This window comes from Podarcis vaucheri (assembly GCF_965113315.1).
Source record: "Podarcis vaucheri genome assembly, chromosome: 17".
Taxonomy (NCBI): Eukaryota; Metazoa; Chordata; class Lepidosauria; order Squamata; family Lacertidae; genus Podarcis; species Podarcis vaucheri.
The window spans coordinates 41,849,717-41,873,702 of NC_138755.1; the positions used below are offsets into that span (position 1 = coordinate 41,849,717).

The following is a 23,986-nucleotide window of genomic DNA, read 5'->3' on the forward strand; positions in this document are numbered from 1 at the left end:
AAAGAAAGAAAAATCATTTGCATTTGGCAAAATAAACATCGGTTTTCAACTGAGTAAAAAAACTGCAGAGGGAGAAAGGCTTCTGCAGAACTGCTTAGAAGTAAGCCAGTTCATCGTGCTTTGCTTTCTTGCTTTGGTAACTGGTGAGCTCCAGGGGTTTGTTTTCATGAGGGAGTCTTTTGTACACTCTCATGTGAAGGAACTCGTCATTGCCAATGTGGACCTGGGAAGGAAGAAAAAGGGGCCTGTAAATTGTGTGAAGTGAAGGCGTAATTATTATTATTATTATTATTATTAATACCCTGCCCATCTGGCTGGGCTTCCCAAGCCACTCTGGGCGGCTTCCGAAAAAATATTAAAATACTGTAATACATCAAACATTAAAAGCTTCCCTAAACAGGGCTGCCTTCAGATGTCTTCTGAAAGGCTGGTAGTTGTTGTTCTCTTTGACATCTGGTGGGAGGGCGTTCCACAGGGCGGGTGCCACCACCGAGAAGGCCCTCTGCTTGGTTCCCTGTAACTTGGCTTCTTGCAGGGAGGGAACCACCAGAAAGCCCTCAGACCTCAGTGTCTGGGCTGAACGATGGCGGTGGAGACGCTCCTTCAGGTATAGTGGACGGAGGCCGTTTAGGGGAAAGGTCATCCTCTATAGCTTAGGCATCAGCACTCGTCTCGCTTCATTATAGTTGTACTGCAGTTGGGAAGGGGAGGAGGAATCAGGCTTCTTTCCTATGGAAGGATTGCTTTTCACATCTCCGTGACGCCAAACAAATGCCAGGAGCTCCTGTTTAGCCTACTCTGTCCTAAAGGATTCATCTGCCTAACGTTCCTCAGGGAAATCATCCAATCCCTCACTTCTCTGAGGCTTCAGCAGCACCAACACAGATTGCTTCACGGGTGCAAACTGCAGTATCAGCACAGATGCATTACTGCTGTTATTGTTAGAATGAAAACCAAGATTTAGTAAATGGGGCCTAATTCTCAGTGAAGCAATCAATTTCTGTAGCAGATGTAACAGTTCAGACAGTGGGGGGAGGAATCAAATGACTGAACTCTCTTTCATGCTATTAAAAGGTAAAGGGACCCCTGACCATTAGGTCCAGTCGCGGACAACTCTGGGGTTGCGCTGCTCATCTCGCTTTACTGGCTGAGGGAGCCAGCGTCCAGCTTCCGGGTCATGTGGCCAGCAGGACTGAGCCGCTTCTGGCGAACCAGAGCAGCGCACAGAAACGCCGTTTACCTTCCCACCAGAGTGGTACCTATTTATCTACTTGCACTCTGACGTGCTTTCAAACTGCTAGGTTGGCAGGAGCAGGGACTAAGCAACGGGAGCTCACTCCGTGGCGGGGATTCAAACCGCCGACCTTCTGATCAGCAAGTCCTAGGCTCTGTGGTTTAACCCACAGCGCCACCCGCATCACGCTATTACCACCATCCAAAATAATTTATCTCCACATTTAAAAGCAGTATGCTGGGGAGAAGGCAAGAGTAGAATTCCAGCCCCTTAATAGAACCCAGCCTCTTGGATAATGTTGTTGTCCCGGGTGAATCTCCACACCCCCATCTCTCCCCCTTCCCCATTCATCACTTCTACGGGTGCTGCTACAGGTCCTCTGTCTTCGCGCTCTTTGCTCTCCTACTTTTAAGGCTCGCCGGGTTCTGGGAGGTGGAGGGTCTGGAATGTTTTCCAATGACAACAGGTCAGCCGGGTGTTGTTCTGGGCTCTCCCATGATTTCCCAACTTTTCTCCTTATCTGCCTCTGAGCTGCGAACTCCCGCAAACCACTGTTGTAATTCTGAACTGTCTTCTTCTTCTCTGGAAGGGTCATGCTGGGCAGGCGGTCTCCACCATTCCTCCTTTGCCCAGTACCTGACACCCAGCCACTACCCAGGATTTACCGCCTCAGCCCTAAGCCTGGCTTCCAAAGGCTCAACTTGGGCAAAATCACCTGGAAATACCCTGGATGCTTTAATGTGTTGACATATAATGGAGAAACTGTTCATTATTAGCAGATATACTGCATTTGACTTGCTAGCCACAAGAGCGAATGTGTGCTTTACAACAACAAAAACAGCAGGCATATACGGTACCTTGATGAAATAGTTTATTCCAGCAACCATCTGCGTCTTAAACTCAACTGCTTCGAAGACTTCAAAGCTTCTGCCTTCTTTCTCTTCCACTTGTCCTTTCACCTTTGGGAACAGAAAAAGGTGGGGTGGGGTGGGGAGGAATCAGAATTTGTTTGCTGCTTAAAATATTGTGAGGCCTGCCAAAATCTCTGCCATTTGTGCCTGGAGGGGTTTTAAAGACCAGATGTAGAGGTGAAAGAAGAACCGAGAGCTGGGAAAGTTCTGCTCCCCGTGGGGAAACTGCTCAAGACCGTATCCCCACCCCATGGAAGCTTCTCCCCCCTCCCTCTCCTCTGCTTTAGGTGACCTATAATACAATGTGGAAAATAGAATCCGAGCTGCTTTGAAATAGAGCAAACCCCATCACCACCCACCCAACATTAGGAAACTCCCAAGCTTCCTCCATCTCGGCCCTCCAGATGTTTTATGCCTACAACTCCCATGATCCCTAGCTAGAAGGTCCAGCAGTCAGGGATGCTGGGAATTGTAGTCTCAAAACATCTGTAGGGCCGAGGTTGAGGAAGCCTGCCCTAGCAATTTCCGAAACTCCCATTGTTCTAGGCGCATTTTGCAACAGGGAATTTTGTCAGCGCGAGCAGTTTCTGAGCTCTGGGTGCAGTACAGTGCCTGAGATTTCAGATTAAAATTACAGAGTGGAAGGAAAGGAGGACCTTTTTCTGACTCCTCACTTCCAGCTACTCTGTCAAGACTGGGGAAGAGACCCTCTTAAGAATATTAGGGCGGTGGGTAGCGGATGTCCAACAGGTAGATCATGATCAGATAGATCAGATTGCGGGGTGCACCTGGTGGATCCTGGTAGATTTTTGGCCCCTCAGTGTTCTCCTCCCCCCAAAAAAAACCCCCAACTTTGGCTTCCTAAAAAAAGCTCAGCAACTTCGGGTAGATCACTGCCAATTTTTTTTTATACTGTGAGTAGATCACAGACTATTGAGAGTTGGACGTCCCAGGACTTTCATATATCACTTTCTAATACTGTTCCCTAGCACAGCCAACCCCAGTGGGGTGTCCTGTCAACATCTATCAGCTGATCAGCACCAATAGGGAGTCTCGCTTGCAAAGGAACAAGCGTCATCCTCTGCTGCTCATCCATCAATGAGGCTGGGCAACTGCTCTGGACCAGCAGAAGACCTATCAGAAAAGCTGAGCCCTGTCAATACTTGTGGATGGATCATAGTTATGAGTGGCCTCCGGATGAAATGTCCCAGACAGTTCCAAGTAGCCAAGAATGGAAAATATGCAACTACAAGGAGGGATAGAGGAAGTGAAAGAGGAACGTGCTGAAACCACAAAGTTCCAAAGTAACTGAGCAATTACAGGGGGGGGGGTGGATCACAGGATCTAAAAGAACGATTTAAACTGCACAAATGCTTATTTTATTTCGTTGATGAGGGTAATGTTGGTTCAAAACAGCTGAATGAGCAACCCCCAGTAAGGAACCAGAAGTGTTCCTGTGCCCTTGAAATAAGCCTTGAGCCGTCCCATTGCTATATATCTCCATAACTTAGGGCAAGTCCACTTTGGGATTGGGAAACGTCAACCACAAGGAAGCACTGAGTCAAATTCTGTGCAAGGCTGACTCAGGGAAAACGCCCTCCTTGCTATTTTTAAGGTGGGATGATCAAACGGCAAGTTTCCAATCTAAGAAACGAACTTCTTATGTGGATGCTTGTTTCTAAGGGAAAGGAAGACCCAAAGCATTTCTGCACCTTTTGTTGGGAATTAATTTCTTATTTATCAAATCTGCATATACAAAACACTGCCCTGCCTCCCCACATCATGAAATTTGGCTTTGATTATGCGTTTTGCTGTTTTTATTTTTCTACATTATTTGCTCTCTGCTTATTTGGAAAACACAACCTCTGTGCTGCTCCTGTATTTTGTAACTTTGATCATGTTTTGTTTGTATTTTTAATGTTAAAAAAACACACACCCCTTTTTTTAAAAGTTATGCATATTGTGGGGAATGCTCTCTTGGAAGTGTTGATCTATCATTTGGGGGAGCCCAAACTTATTTTGGGATGCGGGTTCACATATAGTCCTACTCTTAACTGAGGCTGCTCACTTAATTCCACTTCACTATGTCCTGGGAAGGACAAATAAGGAACTAGGACTAAGGAACCAATCTCAGCACCGTCTTTTGCTTTGGATAAGGAAGACTCCATAAGTTAAAGCACTAGTCCCCGGAAATACGGGGGGGGGGCTGGTTTATGTACTTTTAAACCAATGCACAGCTCCGAAGTGCTTCCTTCCATTTCTTTTCTAAAATCTATCCAGCCCCTTAATGAAACCCCAGTTGCCCAAGTGCACAAAGACTTCCTTCTCCATGCACAACTTTTCGTTTTGGGGAAATTGCCCAAAATGCGCCTAGTATTAGAATAAACCTTGGAGCGACATGATCGGCACCTGAGCATCAATGAAAGAGGTATGGAAACAACAAATATGTTCCAGTTACAGATAGGTAGCCATGTTGGTCTGCCATAGTCAAAATAAAAAAATTCCTTCCAGTAGCACCTTAAAGACCAACTAAGTTAGTTCTTGGTATGAGCTTTCGTGTGCATGCACACTTCTTCAGATTCTTCGTATCTGAAGAAGTGTGCATGCACACGAAAGCTCATACCAAGAACTAACTTAGTTGGTCTTTAAGGTGCTACTGGAAGGAATTTTTTTATTTTAACAAATATGTTGCTCTGCACGCGTCAGCACTTCCAGGTCGACCTCTCTGGCACCTGGACTAACATGGCGACGACTACAGGACTTCTGTGGGCGAAGGGGGCGGCTAGTCCTCATGAGCCCCGGGGGGGTCAAGGGAGGAAGCGGAGAAGGGAGAGCCTCGCCTTTCATGCCAGGTGTTGGGAGGCCGAGGAGCAAGCGCCGCTGGAGGAGGAGGAGGAGGAGGAGAGAGAAGGGAGCGACTCTCTCCAGGCTGCGCTTTCACCTTCCCCACCTCCCCATCCATCCATCTATCCATCCAGCCCCCCCGTCCCCCTCCAGAGGTTTCTCCAGCTGCGTCCAAGTGCCAGGAGGATCCCTTCCTTACTTCCTGGGCGATTTGCTGCGTCTCGGCCGTGGCTGCCTTGGCCTCGCTGGTCCCTCCGCACTTCATCCTCGGGCGGCGCCTTGCGCGTAAAAACGAAACTCCGGTGCGCAAAGGCGCCCTTCGCCACTGGCCGCCCCTCGGTCAGCTGGGCCAGTGATGCAGCTGGGCAGGCGGAGAGAGGGAGGAGAGGAGGAGGCTGACGCAGCGCAGGAAGGAAGGAAGAGAGGATTTCTCTCGTTCAGCGCTGCAGAAGCCATTTTTTTTTCCAAGCCCAAAGATCGAGAGAGACACGCAGAGAAATCCGAGAAGCAAGCCCGGATTTCGCTCCAAAATGTGCCCGGGCCTTGCATTGCAAGGACTGGAGTGCCCTCCGCGCATTCCAAGAATTTATGCTCTGCCCAACCCAGACCTCGACTGGTGTCGATTATTTATTGCATTTATTGCTAAACGGCCCTGCTAGTTCAAAAACAAAGGCAGCCGGTTGCAAAGGAGCGCGCGCGCGGCTTGCAAGTGTGTGGCCGGCGGTTAACGTTGCAAACTGGGAGAAGGGCGAGGTCGACAGGGACCAAGTAATGGGATCCGGTGTCGTTGTCCTATTGTGGATCTGGAATCGGGCTAAACAAGTACAGAACAAGTTAATTGCAGCTTGGCAGTTGGGCTGACAATCGCCCTGCAGTGTAGCCCGCTATTAAATGATGGGCCTTGAGCTGAATTTCGCTTGGATTCTCCTTTTAAGCAAAATAAAATAAAAACCCACCATACAAAACGCCCCTTCAATTGCAGGAAAGGTTTATCTATTTGAGCTACTCTTGGCTGGAGTACATTTCCTAGCATGCAGCCAGTGCCGGATTTACGCATAAGCTAAACAAGCTCTAGCTGAGGGCCCCCTTCTCTTGGGACCCCCCAAAAAATTAAAGGAAAAAAAACTGGATGTACATTTCCAAAACATAAGATAAACAAATAGAATAAAACCTACATATAGCAACAGTGTTTTGTGTTGTGTGGGCTCGTATGATGTAAGTCATGTGCCAGCCTGCTAGCCTGCTCCCTAAAAGATCACTGGTTTGCTCATTTCTATATATAGTGTGCCTACATGTTATGTGCAAATGGCTTTAGATACCTATTAGATCCATAAATTACCATATAGCATGTAATCAACACAAAAAAGCGACAATTTGTTGTTGACAAAGGACAGCTGGACATATAAAGGGCCCCATTGCCTTCAGTAGCTGAATCCGGGGCCTGATGCTGTGTATACACAACATTCTGTGATAGAGTGAATGAAGACTCGGTGCTTGTTTTTTGTTTGTTTTTTTAAATGGCTTTTTAAAAGAAGGGGGGCAGTAATTTTAAATCATTGCTCCAGTTTGTAGCATACTGGCCATCTTTCCCTTGAAAATTGCTTAGTTGAAATATAATACCTGGTTGGTGGATGGGAAGGGTTTGGAGTGACTTCAATAGATGTAAGAAAAAGGTAAAGGACCCCTGACAGTTAAGTCCAGTCGTGAACAACTCTGGGGTTACGGTGCTCATCTTGCTTTACTGGCCGAGGGAGCCAACTTTTGTCCGGGTCATGTGGCCAGCAGGACTAAGCCTTCTGGTGAAACCAGAGCAGCGCACAGAAATGCCATTTACCTTCCCGCCAAAGTGGTACTGAATTATACTCTGATAACTATTTATCTACTTGCACTTTGACGTGCTTTCAAACTGCTAGGATGGCAGGAGCAGGGACCGAGCAATGGGAGCTCACCCCGTCACGGGGATTTGAACCGCCGACCTTCTGATCGGCAAGTCCTAGGCTCTGTGGTTTAACCCACAGTGCCACCTGCATCCCTTTTAGATGTACAGCTCCACTCACTAGAATCATAGAATGATAGAGTTGGAAGAGACCACAAGGGCCATCGAGTCCAACCCCCTGCCAAGCAGGAAACACCACCAGAGCACTCCTGACATATGGTTGTCAAGCCTCTGCTTAAAGACCTCCAAAGTAGGAGACTCCACCACACTCCTTGGCAGCAAATTCCACTGTCAAACAGCTCTTACTGTCAGGAAGTTCTTCCTAATGTTTAGGTGGAATCTTCTTTCTTGTAGTTTGGATCCATTGCTCCGTGTCCGCTTCTCTGGAGCAGCAGAAAACAACCTTTCTCCCTCCTCTATGTGACATCCTTTTATAATTACAGAATAAATTTCATTTCACTTTGACAATTAAAAACCTTGGTGTTTGACCCTTAAGAGCGTCTTTTTCGGTTTAAAGTTAAGTGTTCTTTCTCTGTTCTATCTCTAACTTAACTTTAACCGCCATGACATGATTGCATAATTATTGTAGCTTGCAAAACCAGATAAATCTTAGCACAATGTATAAAGTCACTTTCCAGATAATCATCACTGAAGTTGGACTGTTATTTTACAGGAAAGCAGTTAGAGGTGAAAGAACATGTGAAATTGGATACGATCAAGTGTGTTTATTCTGCCCAGAACTACCTGGGAAAAGGCATGTAAATTCAGGTTGCAGTCCTATGCAACCTTTCAAGTTTCAGGTAAGTATGGACAGGATTTGGGTTGCATATCAAGTAGTAAGAGCCAGATAGCAAAAGGAAGACTTTAAGTGTGTCCTTCTCCTTTAAACGGTTGGAGAGAGACCCATAAGAGGCCAAGCTAGCTTGTGGTGGGCAGAGGGAGGATCCTGCCAACTTCATTTTTACATGTGTAGCGTGAAAGCATTGAGCACACATCATATTTGACCTTGGGTGTAATGATGCTTTTGAAAACACACAAACCTTTAACTGGATTTTGCACTTCCTGGCATAGTTCCAACAACTGAGCTATTTTTTTAAAAGTAACTGAGCAGAAGTCAATTACAGTGGTACCTTGGGTTACAGATGCTTCAGGTTACAGACTCCGCTAACCCAGAAATAGTACTTCGGGTCAAGAACTTTGCTTCAGGATGAGAACAGAAATCGTGCAGCGATCGTGCGGCAGCAGCAGGAGGCCCCATTAGCTAAAGTGGTGTTCAGGTTAAGAACAGTTTCAGGTTAAGAACGGACCTCCAGAACAAATTAAGTTCTTAACCTGAGGTACCACTGTATACAATTCCCAGAGCTTGCCCCAATCACACACACACACACACACATTCTCACAAACAGCGCAAAGGTGGGATAGAAGGCACTTTTTTATTTTGACATGTTTCATCTTCTCAGTGCAGGAGATTCTCTGGCAACTAGTGCAGCTGAGTAACTCCTTGTGGGCTGAAGCCTTGCTGCCTTGCCAGAAGTCCCTTCAGAGCACCACGGTCCTGAGGGGGCTCCTTCCCAAAGTCTCGCCAGACGGCACAATGGAGCACTCGGAGGCTTCAGCAACGCTGCCACAGCAGGACCAGTGAGGAGCGCCAGGGTGGCCCTTGTGTCCGTGACCACAGCCCTGATAGCCACCTGCCCATTGGAAAAGAAAATGTTTTACAGGCTAGAAAAGCTCTCCAAGTAAACTCACCATTTCCTGCACTTTGGGCAGCGGTTTTCCACAGGTGTGGTGTGCTGCACACTGGCATGGCAGAAGAGGATGGCAAGCGTGGCAGGAAGATTCAAGGGCAATTAGAAAAGAGAAAGGCTTATTTCTGCTGGTGGGGAGATGAGAATTTGTTTGTCTCAAACTAGACTTAATATAAGTCTCTCACTGATCTTGTCTGCATGCTGAGGCAGGCAAACTCCGGCCCTCCAGATGTTTCAGACTACAATTCCCATCATCCCTAGCTAACAGGACCAGTGGTCAGGGATGATGGGAATTGTAGGCACATAGTAAGAGGATTGTTTATAATTATATTTTGGGAATGATTCAAGTTCTTCTTTAGCTGCGTTGTTTTTACTTTCTGGGTGTCCCGTAAAGTTGTTGTGCTCTATATCACAAACCAAGCACTGCTTGGAGTTGTTTCTCTCTCCCCTCCCCCCCCCAATGTATTTCTTATCAATAAAATATTCGATGTGGTGCAATAATTTTTTTATTCAGAAAGTGTGACCCAGAGGAAAAAGTTTGAGAACCACTGGCCTTAGGTCATTTATCAACAGAGGAGATAAGATTACATTCAACCTTGTACACAGATGAAGGTAAAGCAGGGAACAAACAAAAAAATTATGTTGCAGGTTATGACTGTAAAAATAGCTTTTGCCTTCCATCTACCACCTTGGATGTCTGTTTTATAATGATGGTGGCTGGAATCTTTCATCTGCGCTATTACACTTATGGCCATTTTGCCGGAGACATTTTTGCATCCTGTGTAGGGAGGTGGCTAACGGGCTGAGGTGCGACTCGAATCCCTGATTCAAGTGTCACTGTTGCTTTCAACCTGCTCAAGTAAGCCACTCTGTCAGCATAAACAAGACCAACCTAGCTCCTGCACATGTCAAGTGTTTGAAACACTCCAAAGGCCATTTGATCCTGACATGCTTCCTTAGGAGTAAACCCCAGTAAACACAGTGGAACTTACTTCTGAGTACACACACACAGGATTGCATTGTAAAAATTATTCTCAGACAAGACGGATGAATCGAAATAAATTATATATCCTTTGTCTTCATGATAATTTTAATTTCTGCGATGTGCAAAGCCTGATGGCTGTATAAATCGAATAAGCCCCGTTTCTGTAGACCCATGGTTCCCAATTTGGGGCACATGCCCCACAGGGGGGCAATTTGATTTTTACAGCAGGCAATTTGAGAATGAGTTATTAATAACAGTTAATGGCCTTTCAGGCTTCCTCCATGCGAATAGGAGTTCACTTTTTGAACAGTAAGAATTATATAGTATTGGGGGGGGGGCAGGCACCAGGATTTTAGAGACGCTTAGGTGCAGCATGTCCAAAAAAAGGTTGGGAACCACTGCTGTAGACCGTTAAAAGTTCCCTGGAGAGAGAGAGAGAGAGAGAGAGAGAGAGAGAGAAAGTGACAACTGTGCCTGACCCAGTAGCTTATGGGAAAGGGGTGACTTACCAGGCATGACTCCTGCACAAGCGCATTGAGCAGCCTTCTGCCCCCCACTAGAGCAGAACGTGCAGCAATGGAAGACGCCTCGGTGGGGGCGGAACTTGTTCTTTACAATCGTGGTGAAGGGGGAGCCCTGCAGAGAACAAGTTGCCAAAGGGACAGATTTGCATGTCATAGGTAAAGGGACCCCTGACCATTAGGTCCAGTCGTGGCCGACTCTGGGGTTGTGGCGCTCATCTCGCTTTATCAGCCGAGGGAGCCGGCGTACAGCTTCCAGGTCATGTGGCCAGCAGGACTAAGCCGCTTCTGGCGAACCAGAGAGCGCACGGAAACGCTGTTTACCTTCCCGCCAGGGAGCTCACCCCGTCATGGGGATTCGAACCACCAACCTTCTGACTGGCAAGTCCTAGGCTCTGTGGTTTAACCCACAGCGCCACCTGCGTCCCTATGCATGTCATACTAGAGGATAATACGACATCAAAGGTTGCAGCAGCAGCAGGTGTTATTACAGGCCTTACACTTACTTTGAGTGGGGGAAAGGACTAGCAACCATTTTCTGAAACAGTATAACAACTACATTATTATTATTTATTATTATTATTATTATTATTATTATTATTATTATTATTATTATGCCACCCATCTGACAGGGTTTGCCCCAGCCACTCTGGGTGACTTCCAACAAATTAAAACACAGTACAAATTAAAACACAAACTTCCCTCTGCAGGGCTGCCTTCAGATGTCTTCTAAAAGTCAGATAGCGGTTTATTTCCTTGACACCTGACAGAGGGCGTTCCACAGAGTGGATGCCACTACTGAGAAGGCCCTCTGCCTAGAGTAATGTGTACCAGTCTTAAATACAGTGGAACCTTGGTTGTCGAACGTAATCTGTTCTGGAAGACCATTCTGAAACGTTCGACAACTGAGGAGCAACGGTCGGTCGGCAAACTCAGTTGAGAAATGTGCCTCAGAAGCCGTTCGACTTCCAAGGCCTGTTAAAAAATGGAAGCAATGACTTCCAGGTTTTTGGCGTTTGAAAACCAGAACGTTCAGCTTCCGAGTCACTCGAAAACCAAGATTCCACTGTATATGTGTGTAATGCCTGCAGGGTCATAGTCCTTTGCACACAATCACACTATGTATTTATTAAAGTGTTTGTATAAATTATGCTGTGTTGTGTCCAAAAGTAGGTATGTACCCTCTGGGCCAACTTACGTTGTTGTGGTTCTCTGACAATCAAACTTGTCAACACTTTCCCCATGTACACTTTCTTCACGACAATGAAAGGCGAAAGCCTTTAGATGTTTCCAAAGCCCTCAAACCAATGAAAATGGAGGGAACATGTTCTGTCCCCCTAAAGGCCAGTGGATTCACCTAAGGCAGTGACACTCAAAGCCAGGTTTGAGGAAGAAGTGTCTTGACTCCCCTTTGATAGCTTGAAGCTCAAGCCAGCTGAGGCTCCTCAGCCATTCTCAGCCATTCCCATCCCTGGGCGGGCGCTGAGCTCAGAAGTGCCTTAAGCTCCAATTCTCACTCCTCTCTCCTCTCTCTCCTTTTCTGCTCTGGCCATAGGTCTGCTCATTCTTGGTCGACTCTCCAAAATCAGCCACACCCACAAAAGCTAGCAGAAAGTGTTACCTGTACATGTTGACCTCTGACAAAGACGCAGACCTTGTACTTGCCCGGTTCCTCAGGGATGTAAGAAATATGGTATGTCCCATCTTGGTTGTCACTTACACTGGCCTTGATGACACTGGATTGAAGACAGAGAGGAAAGAAAAATAATTGCTTGGCATGCAAAAATAAAGAAGACATTTGTATAGAGACTTTGATCCAGTGACTGATGAAGTTGGTGATTATTTTAAGAGGTCTCAAGTAGCGAGTTGCTTAATAGAATTGAGGATATCCCACAACTGGTATTTCTGAACCACTGATGAACTTCTTTCCAACTTCAGGACCTGAAGAGTCAATCTGATGGTGGTAGACCTGTGTGTCAGAATCAGGACATTGCTGTAAAGCAGAAATGAAGACTGGATTTGAAGTATACTACTGGTGACTGGAGGGACGCGGGTGGCGCTGTGGGTTAAACCACGGAGCCTAGGACTTGCCGATCAGAAGGTTGGTGGTTCAAATCCCCGCGACAGGGTGAGCTCCCGTTGCTCAGTCCCAGCTCCTGCCAACCTAGCAGTTTGAAAGCATGTCAAAGTGCAAGTAGATAAATAGGTACCGCTCCGGCGGGAAGGTAAACCCGGAAGCTGTGCGCCGCCTCCCTCAGCCAATAAAGCGAAATGAGGCCACAACCCCAGAGTCGGCCACAACTAGACCTAATGGTCAGGGGTACCTTGGTTCTCAAACTTAATCTGTTCTGGAAGTCCATTCCAAAACCAAAGTGTTCCAAAACCAAGGCACGCTTTCCCATAGAAAGGAATGCAAAACAAATTAATCCGTTCCAGACTTTTGAAAACAACCCCTAAAACGGCAATTTAACATGAAATTTTATTATCTAATGAGACCATTGGTCCATAAAATGAAAGCAATCATCAATGTACTATACTATAAATTAAATAAGACTGTATTGTAGATGATAATTATCCACACAGTCACAAAAACAAATTAACCGAAAAAGCCTCAAAAACAAAAACGCAAAATAAATAGCAAAAACAAAAGCGCCAAGCTTAATCCATTCCGGAAGTCCGTTTGACTTCTGAAATGTTCAAAAACCAAGGTGCAGCTCCTGATTGGTGCAGGTGCCCTGGAAACAATAGCTGACAGCTGCATCGGACAGTCAGCTTCCAAAAAACGTTCCAAAACCAGAACACTCACTTCCGGGTTTTCGGCGTTTGAGTACCAAAGCATTTGAGAACCGAGGTACCACTGTACTAGGAAAGGATTGAGTGCTCCTTTCCTATCTGCCCTGAGTGAATATTTTAACCAAGTCCCCAGTCCCCAATAATTGATTTACAGGAATTTGGCACCGTGTGGTAGATTGGACAAAGGGGTACTTATTGTTGCTTCTCTATGCATGTCAAATCACAAGATTCCTTCTTCAGGAACTTTAAATGACTGCAAATTCCTTAGACACAAAAACACTGCTCTGTAAACCTGAACTCAGAAACCAGCTTTGAACAAGCTGTGAAACAACAAGTTTTCTTTTTGCATATCTGCAATGAATTACCCTGCTGGAATGTTAAACACATTTAGAATCCAGCTCATTAAAGGCATGACATGCTTGGGAATTAGTAGACTGAAGAATAAAGTATAAAGCAACTCCAGAGTCCAGCAAATTTGATATAATCTATGGGGCTTTTTAAATACACTAGAGGAAGACTTTATACTTCTGAATATATGGGAACTTTTTGTATTTGGGCCACAGTTCTCTGAAAACCTTTATAATGTCTTGCTGTTGTACCAAAAGGTCTGATGGACCGATTTGGATACTTTGGTTGAAAGATGTGATAGAAATAGATTGAATTGATGAAAGCCTTAAATTAGTAAGTCTCACAATGGAGTGTTTCCATCAGAAACTGGACTTAATCCAATTTTAAGGTTGTCATCCAGCTCTTTGAGACTCAGGGAGCTGCTCATCACAGCCAGCTTACCTCAACCCATGGCAATGCCTAGGACTGGTTTACTCACAGGAGCAGCTACTATCAGAGGGCGACTCACAGAAGGAGACAAACATGCCTGCCACCAGCAAAGATTCCTTTTGGAAAGACAGAAGGGAAATGCCTAATATCTATTAATTTGGAGTCTTTATGCCTTTCCTACTAATTTAATGTATTTTTAATCTTTGTTGGAAGCCGCCCAAAGTGGGCTGGGGAAACCCAGCCAGAAGGGCAGGGTATAAATAATAAATTTTATTATTATTATTATTATTATTATTATTATTATTATTATTATTAATCAGGATCTTGAGGCAGTTTACAACATATTTAAAGTGAAATAAAATAGGCAAGAGAGGCTAAAATAGGGAAAAGGCAGTGCTTTTTTTCTGGGGGTACGCATACCCCTAAACATTTTGTGAATATAAGTTTGGCCTCATTGAGGGGCAGGATTTCAATATGAGTAGGAAAAGGAGATTGCCCCTAAACATATTTTTTTTTAGAAAAAAAGCACTGGGCAAAGGCATATATACATATCCCATCTTCCTAGTTTTCAGGTGTTCCAGTTGCCACTATGCAACTGAATATCTGGACCTGCTACAACCACCAGATGCAAGTCACTCCTCATTGGCTGAGGCTCATGTCTTCCCGTTTATTCACTATTCAAGTGCCCATATACTCCTAAATCAACGCAGGCTGCCGCAAATCCGCATGCATCCCTTCACCTGGGCTCTCAGGTACAATTCTTCCGCCACTGTTCTGATTCTGGCAATTCACCTCCTTACCCTTTTCGTGCTCATGAATGTGCTTGCGAAGGGTCTCTTAAAAGGAAACACAAAACAGACCGAAGCAGACAACACTTTGCAGAATAGCTACCAACCAATCCTTCCTGTCTTTATGGGAAATGGACACCCGGACGGGCTCCCCTCCTCTGTCCATCTGCTCATCGGAAGCGTCCTTGCAGACCAGAGTGAAGCCGGCTGGCTCGTTCTGATGAGTGCTGCCGAGATCTGGAAAAGCAGAGCAGAGGAATTGGGAAGCAAATGTGAAGAGTCTTGTCCTCCTGTTATGTACTCAGTTGAATAGGATCCAAAATGCAGCAGTCTGATTGGTCCTAGAACAATAGGATTCAGAATGCAGCAGTCTGATTGGTCCTAGAACAATGAAACAGTATGATTGGTCTGCAGGAGCCACCCAATCCAGCTCCAGATGGAAGTGAATCCACAACCTGATTGGCCTACAGGAGAATTCTGGAATTAGCCAATCACGTGCAGCCCATTGTGTAAATAATGTATATAAAGCAGATACTTTGAGGAGACTTCCATCCCCCCTCACCACCATGAGCTGCATAAAGAGCATGAAATCCACTCTCGACTCTGAGTATATTTCACCTCCCTTAAATGACTCTGCCCTTTCTTCCTCACTACTGTCCAAGGCTTCTGGCACTGAATTTCAGGTGTTGTTCTCTGTATGCAAAACATGTTCTCTGCCTCTGAGCTACAATCCTGCATTTAAACAGACGTGTGTAAAGACATTCTCAGGTTAGAGATCTTCTGAAAGAACAATGGGACACTAGCTCTGCCCAAGGCATGCTGGAGAACAGCAACAGCTGACAAAAGATAGATATAATATTTTACAAGGACAGGAAGAAACACTATGGACAGAATAATTGCCACACACAGGAAGGAGAGAGTTTGAATGCTTCAGCTGTAAGCGTAGAAATCATTCAATGTGTCAATACATCAAACCTTTTATTGGCTTCACATACAAACATCCAAAACAAATCAATACAGAATTACCACTTCCCCAGTGGCACAAAACATTTGATAAAAAAAAGGAGGCAGAGCTGTCTATAGTCACATCTTTTCGTCTCCAGGGAGATCAGATGTCTGCAGTGTATTTTGACGACAAAAAACCAAATAGAGATATTTAGCCACAAATGGAAGTCACTAAAACTGCAGCTGCGATATAAGGGATTGGGATTTGGACTGGAGCGTGATTGAAAGTTATAAGATCTTCGAACGCAGAAATAAAGAAAATCATCAAACCATTAATTCTAGCATGCGGGGGGGGGGGCACCTAAATTGTATAACTTGGCATCTCAATGATTGGCATTATTAATTGTATTATAATTTGGCCTTGATATAATGAAGCTATTATTGGATTGTTGTAATTGAAAACTAATAAAAATGATTATTAAAAAAAGAAAGACATTCTCAGGTTCACAGCCTTCCTACGGTGGCAGTGGTAGCCACCAGGTAAAGGTAAAGGGACCCCTGACCGTTAGGTCCAGTCGTGACTGACTCTGGGGTTGTGGCGCTCATCTCGCTTTACTGGCCAAGGGAGCCGGCATACAGCTTCCGGGTCATGTGGCCAGCAGGACTAAGCTGCTTCTGGCGAACCAGAGCAGCGCACGGAAACGCCGTTTACCTTCCCGTCGGAGTGGTACCTATTTATCTACTTGCACTTTGACGTGCTTTCGAACTGCTAGGTTGGCAGGAGCAGGGACTGAGCAACGGGAGCTCAGCCCGTCATTGCGGGGATTCGAACTGCCAACCTTCTGATCGGCAAGCCCTAGGCTCTGTGGTTTAACCCACAGTGCCACCCACGTCCCAAGCCACCAGTTAGGATGTCTTTAAAAGAGGATTAGACAAATTCACGGAGGAAAGCACTCTTGATGGCTACTGGCCACGATGGCTGTGCTCTGCTCCACAACTGGATGTGGAGCATCTTATAATGTTTTCATGCTGCTACAAACCACCCCCTTACCTGCTCCTTGCAGGACACACTTGGCTGGATGAGCTGCTTTGTTGAGAACGGCCCCAAAGATTTCGTAGCCATGGTATACGCCGGCCTTCTTTTGAGGAGAGAAGTGGATTCTGTCGTCCGCAAGAGGGTGGATATTGCAGTCCACGCTGGTTAGCTTGCTCAGGCGGTTCTCCACCACCCCTTTGGTAAGGAGGATCTCAAGGTCCGAGCCGTTGGTGAGCAGGTGCTCAGTGAATTCCACTCCTGTCTGCATATCCAGGAGCAGCTGGAGCAGCTGCGCTTTCTGCAAATGCAACAGGCTCTCCCTTTGGACCTTCAGTTCGTTCAGAAACTTGAGCAGCCGCTCTCGGTGCTCTTCGACGGCTTTCACGTACCCGTCTGCAAAAGCGCAGATCTCTCGAGCCACGGCTTCTACGTGGCTGCTGAGGGCGCTGCCCACCTCTTCAATTCGGCTGAGCGCGCCTTCCAGAGTTCTCATATTCAGCTGGGTGATCTTCAAGAGTTCCCGAATGGAATCTCCGTGCTTGTGGATAACGTTACTGGTGAGATTGTAGGGATGCTGCCGGTGTGTCCCCACCACACACTCCTGGCACACAGACGTGTCGCACTGCTCACAGAAGAGCGTCAGCTCCTCCGAAGGGTGCAAAAGGCACTGGATGGCCTTCTCCATGTGGGCGTAGCCCTTCAAGTCCTGAAGCTCCACCACAGGGTGGGCAGCGGTTTTCTTCTGCCGCCTAGAAGAGTAAGGTGCAAAGTTCAGCCGTCTATGCATCCCAGAAAAGAACATCCACAAAGCACAAGAAAAACCATTCCTACTCACACACACCGGGACAGTAATCCTGTTTTGGGGGACAGGAGGCGGGCAGGTGTGGAGGACTCCCTGGTCCTGAGTGGGGTAACTGTGCCCCTGAAGGACCAGGTGCGCAGCCTGGGACTCACAGCTGTCCATGGAGGTGCAGGTCAATTCTGTGTCCAGGGCAGCTGTTTATCAGCTCCATCTGGTACGTAGGCTGAGACCCTATCTGCCTGCGGACTGCCTCGCCAGAGTGGTGCATGCTCTGGTTATCTCCTGCTTGGACTACTGCAATGCACTCTACATGGGACTACCTTTGAAGGTGACTTGGGAACTACAACTAATCCAGAATGCAACTGCCAGACTGGTGACTGGGAGTGGCCGCTGGGACCACTGGTCCTGAAAGACCTACTGCACCTGCAGTATAAAAGAAAAAAGGATACTACAGTGCTACCTTGGGTTAAGTTCTTAATTCGTTCCGGAGGTCCGTTCTTAACTTGAAACTGTTCTTAACCTGAAGCACCACTTTAGATAATGGGGCCTCCTGTTGCTGCTGCGCTGCCGGAGGACGATTTCTGTTCTCATCCTGAAGCAAAGTTCTTAACCCGAGGTACTATTTCTGGGTTAGAGGAGTCTGTAACCTGAAGCATATGTAACCCAAGGTACCACTGTATATCATTTTACCTGCAGGCATGAAAGCAGCTGAAGTAGTGAAATGGCAGGGAGTGAAGGGTCTACCCCACTTTCTGTAGCCTTTTCACTGCCTTCCAATTCTGTTGTTCAGTTTAAAGGATAAAAGGGGGGGGCTGTTCAAGTCTCCTGCATGTTATTTAATGTGATTGTAAAATGGGCATAAAAGGCAGGAAGGTACCACAAAATTACCATATTTTTCGCTCTATAAGACGCACCAGACCACAAGATGCACCTAGTTTTTGGAGGAGGAAAACAAGAAAAAAAATATTCCGAATCTCAGAAGCCAGAACAGCAAGAGGGATCGCTGCGCAGTGAAAGCAGCAATCCCTCTTGCTGTTCTGGCTTCTGGGATAGCTGCGCAGCTTGCATTCGCTCCATAAGACGCACACACATTTCCCCTTACTTTTTAGGAGGGAAAAAGTGAGTCTTATAGAGCAAAAAATATGGTATGTAGGGTGACTCTATAGCACTGTCTGGGCAGGACACGTACTTGTGAGCTTGGCAGCAAAACTGGCAAAGGCAGACCCGGCAGGCCTGGCAGTGCTTCACGGCTTCTCCATCCACGCAGAGGTCACATGCTAAGCCAAGGCCATCGCCTTGCAAGGTCTCCAATAGCACCTCTTTCAGAGCCATGTGATCGGTGGTCAAGTCTTTGATCCCTCCTGGTGGCAAATCTACCTCAGCATCACAGACGGGACAGAGGAGGCTGAGCAGCGGCGATGGCGGCTGGCGGCAGCTCTGGAGACAAGGCCCTTCTGAACTCGAGTCTGAGTCTTCGCCTGGCAAGCCCAGGTCTGAAAAGGGCTCCAGCTGCTCTAGGCAAGCTGTGCAGAAGGTGTGTAAACAAGGTAGTATTTTAGGGGCAGAGAAGAGCTGAGCGCAAAGGGGGCACTTGCTTCTGGAACATTCCTTTGCCTCAGGAAGGGCCTTGCGCACGCTAGTCGGCTCCCCTTGTAAACCCTGAGTGTTAGACATCTCCTGGAAAACAAAGAACAATAACTTTTTAATAACAATTGTTAGTACTATTATTAGTATTATTTGTTGAAGTTATATACCAGCCTATACCCGGAGGTCTCAGGTCGCTTCACAGAATAAAATCAAGATATAAAACCACAAAATAGATGATAAAAATAAAAAAACCACCCAATATTCCTATAATAAGAAGAATTAATACACAATACGATCAGAAAATCATTATTGCCCTTTAAAAACAGGAGGAAATACAAATAAAGTATTCCCCCACCCTACAAAAGGAAGAAGCCTCAAAGTCCCAGGTTATTCCACTCTATTTACAGCAAGGCATGCTTCACCCAAAATATTAATGAAAAAGCTGGCTTCAGGCAGTTACAAAGATGTCTGCAAATGTGACATGAACCCTGCCGTATGGAAATCCCTTGCAGACAACCTCAGTGCCTGGAGACAGATAGATTGCGTATCCATAGCAGTGCCCAGAGGAGGAATGAGTGCTTGGGAGAAGCAGAGAGAGAGAGAGAAATACCACGTTGCATCTGCCCCAGCTGCAACAAAACATGTCTCTCCCATATCCGTCTCTACAGAAACAGCACATTCTATAACTCTCTAATGGTATTCGAACCACTCCACAAATGTTCTTGCTGCGCTAAGTTCATATTGACGTATTTGTGCTCAGAATAAAGCTGGGTGTATGTCACGGTGTGTGTGTGTGATAATAATGCTGCAAATCTGAAGACAGCCTTGAACAAAACTAATTGCCCCCTTATGTCACAAGAGCTTTGGTTACACTGGGAGTCAGAAGGGATTGAGTCTCTTATCCCAGAAGGAAAGCCCTGAGTTGGCCAAACTGTCTCTCATTTAGAATTGGCTCTAGCCCACGAATGATCATGCCATACTGTCCTTAAGAAGCCACAAAGCGTTGTCTTTGCTTTATTTTGACCATTTCATAAGCGCACAGAGCAGAATTTGCGAGATGGCTTGCGCCACACTCCCTTTTCCCGGCCCTGCCTCCAACTGTGATCTGTCCTTTCAATTGCAGGAGACCCGAGGGGCACAGAGGACTCCATTCCTGACCCTGGACAAAGTCCACGAGGGCCGATCTCCTCCTGAACCGAGGCAACGCAGGTCCGGCCCCTGCCTCCACCAACCCAGCGCCCTGCCCTCTCCCGGGGGGAGCGACTCAGCCCTTGGCTCCCCTCCTCTCCGCCCGAAATAAAGTGGCATTTCGCTTCTCCCTCGCCCTTTCGTTTCCACCGTTCCCCATTCCTTGGGTGTCGCCAAATGCGCCAAGAGAACAGATTCTCCAGGCGGAGTCTCTCTCCGCTTCGCTCCCCCCCCCGGAGTTGTTCCTCCACCCCCCTTACCTCGGAAAGTGGCGGGGGCTTCTCGGGGAGTTTTCAGGCCCGTCAGCTGCCCCTTTTCCTTCCCTTCCCTTCCTTCCTTCCTTCCTTCCTTCCTTGCTGCCCTCCCCTGGAAAGAGAAAGCGTTCACTTGGTTACGCACGGAGCAGCTGCGCCCTGCTTTACGCACGGCCAGGCGCGCCTTGGCAACGCGATCTGGGGATCTCTGGAGATCTCTGGAGAATGTGGGAGAGAGAGGGTGGCGGCGCCAGCGAGGCAGCCCATGGCTGGCTGGGGAGGAAAAGTGGGGCGGGGGCTGGGATTGAGTGGAGGGTTAAGGGCGAGAAGGCGCGTCGCTGGGGCGCATCAGGTTACACAAAGAGTGGGGGGGCGAAGCAAGGCTGAACGGCTGGAATATCTTAATAATAATAATAATAATAATAATAATAATAATAATAATAATACCCTGCCCATCTGGTCAGGTCTCCCCAGCCACTCAGAGCGGCTTCCAGCAGGATATTAAAAACAGGATAAAAGATGAAACATTAAAAACTTCCCTAAACATGACTGCCTTCAGATGTCTTCTAAAAGTCAGATACAGTGGCACCTCGGGTTAAGTACTTAATTCGTTCCGGAGGTCCGTTCTTAACCTGAAACTGTTCTTAACCTGAAGCACCACTTTAGCTAATGGGGCCTCCCGATGCTGCCAGAACACGATTTCTGTTCTCATCCTGAAGCAAAGTTCTTAACCCGAGGTACTATTTCTAGGTTAGCGGAGTCTGTAACCTGAAGCGTACGTAACCCGAGGTACCACTGTGCTGCGCTTCTTAATGCATGCCAGCCTTCCTTCTGGATCGTGTTAGTGAACACCTTCTACCCGAACACAGTGGCAACTCAGATTAAGTACTTAATTCGTTCTGGAGGTCCGTTCTTAACCTGAAACTGTTCTTAACCTGAAGCACCACTTTAGCTAATGGGGTCTCCCGCTGCTGCACAATTTCTGTTCTCATCCTGAAGCAGAGTTCTTACCCCGAGGTATTATTTCTGGCTTAGCGGAGTCTGTAACCTGAAGCATATGTAACCCGAGGTACCACTGTATTGTAGTTGTTTATTTCCTTGACATCTGATGAGAGGGCGTTCCACAGGGCGGGTGCCACCACAGAGAAGGCCCTCTGCCTGGTTCCCTGTAACTTGGCTTCTTGCAGGGAGGGAACCGCCAGAAGGCCCTCAGCGCTGGACCTCAGTGTCCAGGCAGAACGATGGGGGTGGAGACGCTCCTTCAGGTATACTGGACCGAGGCCGTTTAGGGCTTTAAAGGTCAGCACCAACACTTTGAATTGTGCTCTTTTAAACACTCTTCTATTTCCTAATTTTAACTGTTATTAGTGCTCTATGCAGAAAGGGAGGTCATACATGGAATGAATGAATGAATGAATGAATGTATAATCTTCCTGTCCAATGAGAATTCAATCTCATTTATCTATGCCTTTTAGTAACACTTTTGCCAAACAGCTTCCCCATTTTCCTAATAGTTTTTCTGCATCGTTGTCTCCTGAAATCACCTTGGTGCTTCAGCACATTTGGGCACCGGATACGGGCTCATTTGTCCAGGGAAGCTGGCAGATAGAGTAACCTTTGTGTTGCTGCTTTCTGCAGAAAAGAACTTAATGGAACTGTGGTTCCTCTGCCCATGCACAGAATGCAAGTGTTCCCGTCAGAAGTATCTATAATTTTCCATGTTGGGCTTTGCAAAGGGAACAAACAGAGGGTTAAACTAGACATGGTGGTCGGGTGCACAATAAGTATCTCCAAATGTTGGTGGCAATTTCTATTTTAATGCAGCCTTTCAACTTTTAATCCAAATATACAGCACTTAGGGGTGAGGAGACACCTAACTTTTTAGTCATGGGCCACGTTTCCAGTTAAAACCACTACTGTCCACCTGCTTCCTCACTTGCAGGAGAAAATGCTAGCTCCTTATTTTACCTCACTGTGGGTAGAAAAATAGTTCGGGTTGGTTGGGTGATTTATTTTTTAACTGACAACTTAAGGGACAGGGTTTGGCACCTCCCTCCTCACCCTCTTCCCAGTTCAGAAAGCATTCAGATTTTATCCATAGCTGTGGGACGCGGGTGGCGCTGTGAGTAAAACCTCAGTGCCTAGGACTTGCTGATCGTGTGGTTGGCGGTTCGAATCCTCGCAGCGGGGTGAGCTCCCGTCGTTCGGTCCCAGCTCCTGCCCACCTAGCAGTTCGAAAGCACCCCTAAGTACAAGTAGATAAATAGGTACCGCTTTCTAGCGGGAAGGTAAAAGGCGTTCCGTGTGCTGCGCTGGTGCAGGCTCGCCAGAGCAGCTTCGTCACGCTGGCCATGTGACCCGGAAGTGTCTTCGGACAGCGCTGGCTCCCGGCCTCTTAAGTGAGATGAGCGCACAACCCTAGAGTCGGTCATGACTGGCCCGTACGGACAGGGGTACCTTTACCTTTTATCTTCCTTATGAGGGATGCGGGTGGCACTGTGGGTTAAACCACAGAGCCTAGGACTTGCCGATCAGAAGGTCGGCGGTTTGAATCCCCATGACGGGGTGAGCTCCCGTTGCTCAGTCCCTGCTCCTGCCAACCTAGCAGTTCAAAAGCACGTCAAAGTGCAAGAAGATAAATAGGTACCGCTCCGGCGGGAAGGTAAATGGCGTTTCCGTGCGCTGCTCTGATTCGCCAGAAGCGGCTTAGTCATGCTGGCCACATGACCCGGAAGCTGTACGCCAGCTCCCTCGGCCAATAAAGCGAGATGAGCGCCGCAACCCCAGAGTCGGTCACGACTGGACCTAATGGTCAGGGGTCCCTCTACCTTTTATCTTCCTTATGTCTGCTTGCATATTGTTGCCAACTGACCAGGAAGATGGGGGTAGGTGGGAAATGGCCCCCATCCACAGCATACCTAATAGTTAATTTGCATTGGGAACCAGGCAGAGGGCCTTCTCAGTAGTGGCGCCCACCCTGTGGAACGCCCTCCCATCAGATGTCAAGGAAATAAACAACTATCTGACATTCCGAAGACATCTGAAGGCAGCCCTGTTTAGGGAAGGTTTTAATGTTTGATGTTTTGTTCTGTTTTTAATATTCTTTTGGGAGCCACCCAGAGTGGCTGGGGAAACCCAGCCAGATGGGTGGGGTATAAAATTATTATTATTATTATTATTATTATTATTATTATTACTACCATGTGCTTTGTTGTTGAGTTGTTTAGTCGTGTCCTCCTCTTCGTGACCCCCTGGACCAGAGCACGCCAGGCCCTCCTGTCTTCCACTGCCTCCCACAGTTTGGTCAGACTCATGGTGGTAGCTTCGAGAACACTGTCCAACCATCTCGTCCTCTGTCATCCCCTTCTCCTTGTGCCCTCCATCTTTCCCAACATCAGGGTCTTTTCCAGGGAGTCTTCTCTTCTCATGAGGTGGCCAAAGTACTGGAGCCTCAGCTTCAGGATCTGTCCTTCCAGTGAGCACTCAGGGCTGATTTCCTTCCGAATGGAGAGGTTGGATCTTCTTGCAGTCCATGGGACTCTCAAGAGTCTCTTCCAGCACCGCAATTCAAAAGCATTAATTCTTCGGCGATCAGCCTTCTTGATGGTCCAGCTCTCACTTCCATACATCACTACTG

At 47.0% G+C, this 23,986-nt stretch overlaps 2 protein-coding genes across 2 annotated transcripts; both read right to left on the reverse strand.

The window, feature by feature from the left end:
* Position 1: 1 nt before the first annotated feature.
* Positions 2–5,346, reverse strand: LOC309522696 (cystatin-B-like). Its single transcript, XM_082206180.1, has 3 exons — positions 5,189–5,346; positions 2,092–2,193; positions 2–223 (listed from the first exon to the last, which is right to left on the reverse strand). Exons 1-3 carry the CDS (start codon positions 5,252–5,254, stop codon positions 95–97), a joined length of 297 nt encoding a protein of 98 aa, XP_082062306.1. The 5' UTR covers positions 5,255–5,346; the 3' UTR covers positions 2–94.
* Positions 5,347–8,339: 2,993 nt separating this feature from the next.
* On the reverse strand, positions 8,340–20,493 carry TRIM45 (tripartite motif containing 45). The gene is made up of 7 exons (XM_082206093.1): positions 20,356–20,493; positions 18,510–18,997; positions 16,534–17,267; positions 14,645–14,774; positions 11,801–11,915; positions 10,168–10,294; positions 8,340–8,616 (listed from the first exon to the last, which is right to left on the reverse strand). The coding sequence occupies exons 2-7, from the start codon at positions 18,992–18,994 to the stop codon at positions 8,465–8,467; spliced, it is 1,743 nt and encodes a 580-aa protein (XP_082062219.1). The 5' UTR covers positions 18,995–18,997; positions 20,356–20,493; the 3' UTR covers positions 8,340–8,464.
* Between the last annotated feature and the right edge of the window lie 3,493 nt (positions 20,494–23,986).